Consider the following 7,608-nt stretch of genomic DNA (forward strand, 5'->3'; position numbering starts at 1 on the left):
CCAATACACAATCCACACACCCCCATCTCTCCCAATACACAATCCACACACCCCCATCTTCCCCAATACACACACACCCATCTCTCCCAATACACAATCCACACACCCCCATCTCTCCCCATACACAATCCACACACCCCCATCTCTCCCACTACACAATCCACACACCCCCATCTCTCCCAATACACAATCCACACACCCCCATCTCTCCCAATACACAATCCACACACCCCCATCTCTCCCAATACACAATCCACACACCCCCATCTCTCCCAATACACAATCCACACACACCCATCTCTCCCAATACACAATCCACACACCCCCATCTCTCCCAATACACAATCCACACACCCCCATCTCTCCCAATACACAATCCACACACCCCCATCTCTCCCAATACACAATCCACACACCCCCATCTCTCCCAATACACAATCCACACACCCCCATCTCTCCCAATACACAATCCACACACCCCCATCACTCCCAATACACAATCCACACACCCCCATCTCTCCCAATACACAATCCACACACCCCCATCTCTCCCAATACACAATCCACACACCCCCATCTCTCCCAATACACAATCCACACACCAGCATCTCTCCCAATACACGATCCACACACCTGCATCTCTCCCAATACACAATCCACACACCCCCATCTCTCCCAATACACAATCCACACACCCCCATCTCTCCCAATACACAATCCACACACCCCCATCTCTCCCAATACACAATCCCCACACCCCCATCTCTCCCAATACACAATCCACACACCCCCATCTCTCCCAACACACAATCCACACACCCCCAACTCTCCCAATACACAATCCACACACCCCCATCTCTCCCAATACACAATCCACACACCCCCATCTCTCCCAATACACAATCCACACACCCCCATCTTCCCCAATACACAATCCACACACCCCCATCTCTCCCAATACACAATCCACACACCCCCATCTCTCCCAATACACAATCCACACACCCCCATTTCTCCCAATACACAATCCACACACCCCCATCTCTCCCAATACACAATCCACACACCCCCATCTTCCCCAATACACAATCCACACACCCCCATCTCTCCCAATACACAATCCACACACCCCCATCCCTCCCAACACACAATCCACACACCCCCATTTCTCCCAATACACAATCCACACACCCCATCTCTCCCAATACACAATCCACACACCCCCATCTTCCCCAATACACAATCCACACACCCCCATCTCTCCCAATACACAATCCACACGCCCCCATCTCTCCCAATACACAATCCACACACCCCCATCTTCCCCAATACACAATCCACACACCCCCATCTCTCCCAATACACAATCCACACACCCCCATCTCTCCCAATACACAATCCACACACCCCCATCTCTCCCAATACACAATCCACACACCCCCATCTCTCCCAATACACAATCCACACACCCCCATCTCTCCCAATACACAATCCACACACCCCCATCTCTCCCAATACACAAACCACACACCCCCACCTCTCCCAATACACAATCCAAACACCCCCCTCTCCCCCAACACACAATCCACACACCCCCATCTCTCCCAATACACAATCCACACGCCCTCATCTCACCCAATACACAATCCACACACCCCCATCTCTTCCAATACACAATCCACACACCCCCATCACTCCGAATACACAATCCACACACCCCCATCTCTCCCAATACACAATCCACACACCCCATCTCTCCCAATACACAATCCACACACCCCCATCTTCCCCAATACACAATCCACACACCCCCATCTTCCCCAATACACAATCCACACACCCCCATCTTCCCCAATACACAATCCACACACCCCCATCTCTCCCAATACACAATCCACACACCCCCATCTCTCCCAATACACAATCCACACACCCCCATCTCTCCCAATACACAATCCACACACCCCCATCTCTCCCAATACACAATCCACACACCCCCATCTTCCCCAATACACAATCCACACACCCCCATCTTCCCCAATACACAATCCACACACCCCCATCTCTCCCAATACACAATCCACACACCCATCTCTCCCAATACACAATCCACACACCCCCATCTCTCCCAATACACAATCCACACACCCCCATCTCTCCCAATACACAATCCACACACCCCCATCTTCCCCAATACACACACACCCATCTCTCCCAATACACAATCCACACACACCCCATCTCTCCCAATACACAATCCACACACCCCAATCTCTCCCAATACACAATCCACACACCCCCATCTTCCCCAATACACAATCCACACACCCCCATCTCTCCCAATACACAATCCACACACCCCCATCTCTCCCAATACACAATCCACACACCCCCATCTCTCCCAACACACAATCCACACACCCCAATCTCTCCCAATACACAATCCACACACCCCCATCTTCCCCAATACACAATCCACACACCCCCATCTCTCCCAATACACAATCCACACACCCCCATCTCTCCCAATACACAATCCACACAACCCCATCTCTCCCAATACACAATCCACACACCCCCATCTTCCCCAATACACAATCCACACACACCCATCTCTCCCAATACACAATCCACACACCCCCATCTCTCCCAATACACAATCCACACACCCCCATCTCTCAATCCACAATCCACACACCCCCATCTCTCACAATACACAATCCACACACCCCCATTGCACCATCCACACTGTCCCCCTCTCACTGGGTGAGCGATGCTTGGATGCTTTTTTCATCCACCTTCATCCCAGGTGGGGGATCTCTCTGTAGCGCGAGTAGTTCTTTCTGGAGTCTCTTCTGCAACACAAAATAACGTAGCGATTGGGGGCAGACTTGAAACAGGAAGGTTTGGCCTCGGGGGCCGGCTTCGAACGGGAAGGTTCCGGCTCCGGGGCCGGTTTTGAACGGGAAGGTTCCGGCTCGGGGGCCGGTTTTGAACGGGAAGGTTCCGGCTCGGGGGCCGGTTTCGAACGGGAAGGTTCCGGCTCGGGGGCCGGTTTCGAACGGGAAGGTTCCAGCTCGGGGGGGGGGCGTTTTCGAACGGGAAGGTTCCGGCTCGGGGCCGGTCTCGAACGGGAAGGTTCCGGCTCGGGGGCCGGTTTCGAACGGGAAGGTTCCGGCTCGGGGGCCGGTTTCGAACGGGAAGGTTCCGGCTCGGGGGCCGGTTTCGAACGGGAAGGTTCCGGCTCGGGGGCCGGTTTCGAACGGGAAGGTTCTGGCTCGGGGGCCGGTTTCGAACGGGAAGGTTCCGGCTCGGGGGCCGGTTTCGAACGGGAAGGTTCCGGCTCGGGGGCCGGTTTCGAACGGGAAGGTTCCAGCTCGGGGGGGGGCGTTTTCGAACGGGAAGGTTCCGGCTCGGGGCCGGTCTCGAACGGGAAGGTTCCGGCTCGGGGGCCGGTTTCGAACGGGAAGGTTCCGGCTCGGGGGCCGGTTTCGAACGGGAAGGTTCCGGCTCGGGGGCCGGTTTCGAACGGGAAGGTTCCGGCTCGGGGGCCGGTTTCGAACGGGAAGGTTCCGGCTCGGGGGCCGGTTTCGAACGGGAAGGTTCCGGTTCGGGGGCCGGTTTCGAACGGGAAGGTTCCGGCTCGGGGGCCGGTTTCGAACGGGAAGGTTCCGGCTCGGGGGCCGGTTTCGAAGGGAAGGTTCCGGCTCGGGGGCCGGTTTCGAACGGGAAGGTTCCGGCTCGGGGGCCGGTTTCGAACGGGAAGGTTCCGGCTCCGAACGGGAAGGTTCCGGCTCGGGGGCCGGTCTCGAACAGGAAGGTTCCGGCTCGGGGGCCGGTTTCGAACGGGAAGGTTCCGGCTCCGAACGGGAAGGTTCCGGCTCGGGGGCCGGTTTCGAACGGGAAGGTTCCGACTTGGGGGGGGCGTTTTCGAACGGGAAGGTTCCGGCTCGGGGGCCGGTCTTGAACGGGAAGGTTCCGGCTTGGGGGCCGGTTTCGCACGGGAAGGTTCCGGCTCGGGGGTCGGTTTCGAACGGGAAGGTTCCGGCTCGGGGCCGGTTTCGCACGGGAAGGTTCCGGCTCGGGGGCCGGTTTCGAACGGGAAGGTTCCGGCTTGGGGGCCGGTTTCGCACGGGAAGGTTCCGACTTGGGGGGGGGGGCGTTTTCGAACGGGAAGGTTCCGGCTCGGGGCCGGTCTCGAATGGGAAGGTTCCGGCTCGGGGGCCAGTCTCGAACGGGAAGGTTCCGGCTCGGGGGCCGGTCTCGAACGGGAAGGTTCCGGCTTGGGGGCCGGTCTCGAACGGGAAGGTTCCGGCTCGGGGGCCGGTCTCGAACGGGAAGGTTCCGGCTCGGGGGCCGGTCTCAAACGGGAAGGTTCCGGCTCGGGGGCCGGTCTTGAACGGGAAGGTTCCGGCTCGGGGGCCGGTCTTGAACGGGAAGGTTCCGGCTCGGGGGCCGGTTTCGAACGGGAAGGTTCCGGCTCGGGGGCCAGTTTCGAACGGGAAGGTTCCGGCTCGGGGGCCGGTTTCGCACGGGAAGGTTCCGACTTGGGGGGGGGGCGTTTTCGAACGGGAAGGTTCCGGCTCGGGGCCGGTCTCGAATGGGAAGGTTCCGGCTCGGGGGCCGGTCTCGAACGGGAAGGTTCCGGCTCGGGGGCCGGTCTCGAACGGGAAGGTTCCGGCTCGGGGGCCGGTCTTGAACGGGAAGGTTCCGGCTCGGGGGCCGGTCTCGAACGGGAAGGTTCCGGCTCGGGGGCCGGTCTTGAACGGGAAGGTTCCCGCTCGGGGGCCGGTTTCGCACGGGAAGGTTCCGGCTCGGGGGCCGGTCTCGAATGGGAAGGTTCCGGCTCGGGGGCCGGTCTCGAACGGGAAGGTTCCGGCTCGGGGGCCGGTCTTGAACGGGAAGGTTCCGGCTCGGGGGACGGTCTTGAACGGGAAGGTTCCGGCTCGGGGGCCGGTCTTGAACGGGAAGGTTCCCGCTCGGGGGCCGGTTTCGCACGGGAAGGTTCCGGCTCGGGGGCCGGTCTCGAATGGGAAGGTTCCGGCTCGGGGGCCGGTCTCGAACGGGAAGGTTCCGGCTCGGGGGCCGGTCTCGAACGGGAAGGTTCCGGCTCGGGGGCCGGTCTTGAACGGGAAGGTTCCGGCTCGGGGGCCGGTCTTGAACGGGAAGGTTCCGGCTCGGGGGCCGGTTTCGAACGGGAAGGTTCCGGCTCGGGGGCCGGTCTTGAACGGAAAGGTTCCGGCTCGGGGGCCGGTTTCGAACGGGAAGGTTCCGGCTCGGGGGCCGGTCTCGAACAGATGTCTTTAAAGAATCCTGCCCGTGGTGACCCATAAATCCCAAAAGCAGAACACCCTCCTCGAGCCCCCCGTTTGATCGAGTATGGACTCGGCCTTCGAGCCTGAGATTGACGAGTTCATCACTGACCATGACACCAAGGAATCTTATTAAAACGCACGACACATCCCAAAAATAGGAAATGCCGGGAAACCCCTTTCTCCCCGAATCAATCGTGTTGCCATCAATCGGAAACCGATCAACTCGGAACAAGAAGAGCCATCCCGGGAGCACAAGGCACAAAGAGGACGAGCCGAGGCGCCGTGACAATGCGAGAGATTACCGGTGGGTCTCTCCGCTCCGGACGTGTTGTTGGGAAGCACGACTCACCTGCATCGACGCCATGGTTGCACGGCAAAGCATTGTGGGGGACGTAACATTTCATGCTTCCGGGTTCCTAAAATGTACGCAACGAGCCATTAGCACCAATTATAATCTACCAAATAACCAGTGACTACCGAATTACGACTGAAATAACCACCGTTCACAAAGTCACCGACGAACGACAATTCATCGGTCCCCAAACGCCATGCAACCGACGCTCACAACTTCACTCACCTCCTTAACGAATCAAATCATGGTGTTCGACGGGAAACGCAAAAGCCACCAATCCTCTCCGACCACGAACCGGTAATTAGCATCCACGTCTCCATCGACAATGCACTCCCAAACTGATTACCACTCGATGTCTGATGTAGCATTTTCAACATTTCACTTTGAAATTATTGTGGGAATAAAATGATGTCGAAGAGACCTGATTAAGTTGGAGGACCGGGTGCATGTTCGAGTTGACAAGAGGATCCCCTTGTATGGTTTTCCCCCATAATCCATTTATCGCTTTCAAATTTAAAACAGCCAGAAATAATTACATGAGCTCAACTTGAGAACCTACCTCTGGAACAGTCCCCACTACAGGTTATCCGATGTACGTCCACCACCTCCACCTGGTTATGCGAGTTCCCTTACAAGGAACCTCCACACAACAGGCTTGCGAAACTGCATAATGGTTGCCAACATATGGTTGCTTATCCGTGTTCTCTCGTTGTGTCTGTCTCTCTCTCTCTCTCTCTCTCTCTCTCTCTCTCTCTCTCTCTCTCTCTCTCTCTCTCTCTCTCTCTCTCTCTCTCTCTGTCTCTGTCTCTGTCTCTGTCTCTGTCTCTGTCTCTGTCTCTCTCTCTCTCTCTCTCTCTGTCTCTCTCTCTCTCTGTCTCTCTCTCTCGCTCTCTCTCCCCCTCTCTCTCCCTCTCTCTCTCTCTCTCTCTCTCTCTCTCTCTCTCTCTCTCCTTTTTAGGTTCTGACTTGGGTGGGGTTGGAACCTCCAAGCTCCCAGATTCACAGAGGACCATTACACCGCAGAGACTGGGTTATCGACGTTTACCTTCAAAAAAAACAAGCTCAAATGAGCTGAGATCCTCGTCCTCTTAATGATAACGTCATAAAAACTAATATGACGTCATTGTCATGTATCAGGTTTGCGATAAATTATCTGTGCTCATGCCCGGCTTGATTCCCGCAAACAAAATTCAAACAGCTTGCCGAGTTTCGGAGATAATGGTTTTGGCGATATTATGACGTCAACTTTTTTTCTCGGAAGAATTTCCAAAATCGGAGATGGCTACTGCCTGCACGTGGGCTTTCTGCATATACATAGCAAGTTTCACGAAGATCCAATGAAAACTCTGTGTTGTGAAACAAAAAATAGAATGACGTCATAAAATTGATATGACATCATAGTGATATATCATATGTGCGGTAATTCATCTCTGCTAATGCCCTGTTCGATTCCCGCAAAAAGAATTCAAAAAGCTTGCCAAGTTTCGGAGATAATTTTTTAGGCGATTTCCATGAGCAGAGATATTTTGACGTCATAACTTTTTTTTTCTCGGAGGAATTTTTTTTAAAATCGGAGATGGTTACTGTCTGCGCAGGGTATTTTTACATATATATGTTAAGTTTCAATGAAAACTGTAGGCTGTGAAACAAAAAAAGTCCACAAGAAGAAAATGAAGAACAACGTAAGACTTTGAGATCCTCCACGAGGATCTAAAAATAATCTATCGATAATTCCAGCAATGCGTGCGTGTGTGTGTGTGTGTGTGTGTGTGTGTGTGTGTGTGTGTGTGTGTGTGTGTGTGTGTGTGTGTGTGTGTGTGTGTGTGTGTGTGTGTGTGTGTGTGTGTGTGTGTGTGTGTGTGTGTGTGTGTCTGTGACCGCTGTTTCTCGACAACCGCTGATCCGATCTAATTGAAACTTGCCAGGTATATTGCTGGGGAC

General features: G+C 55.3%; 2 protein-coding genes across 2 annotated transcripts in view; both read right to left on the reverse strand.

Annotated features, from left to right (window-relative positions):
* Positions 1-5,736, reverse strand: part of UBE2W (ubiquitin conjugating enzyme E2 W) — a 43,188-nt gene extending 37,452 nt beyond the window's left edge. Inside the window, exons 1-2 of the mRNA XM_085853760.1 lie at positions 5,665-5,736; positions 2,764-2,855 (exon numbers count right to left, since the gene is read on the reverse strand). Of these exons, the coding sequence (XP_085709886.1) occupies positions 2,764-2,855; positions 5,665-5,697 (125 nt within the window). The 5' untranslated portion in view covers positions 5,698-5,736. The remainder of the gene's footprint in view (positions 1-2,763; positions 2,856-5,664) is intronic.
* LOC147012680 (uncharacterized) lies at positions 3,698-5,404 on the reverse strand (the record flags this gene model as incomplete). Its single annotated transcript, XM_085855726.1, has 1 exon — positions 3,698-5,404. A coding segment is annotated over one exon (1,707 nt), but the record flags the coding sequence as incomplete, so codon positions are not given.
* Positions 5,737-7,608: the final 1,872 nt, after the last annotated feature.

The sequence above is a fragment of the Eptatretus burgeri genome, chromosome 14 (assembly GCF_056783735.1).
Source record: "Eptatretus burgeri isolate ZD-2024b chromosome 14, Ebu_testis_v1, whole genome shotgun sequence".
Taxonomy (NCBI): domain Eukaryota; kingdom Metazoa; phylum Chordata; class Myxini; order Myxiniformes; family Myxinidae; genus Eptatretus; species Eptatretus burgeri.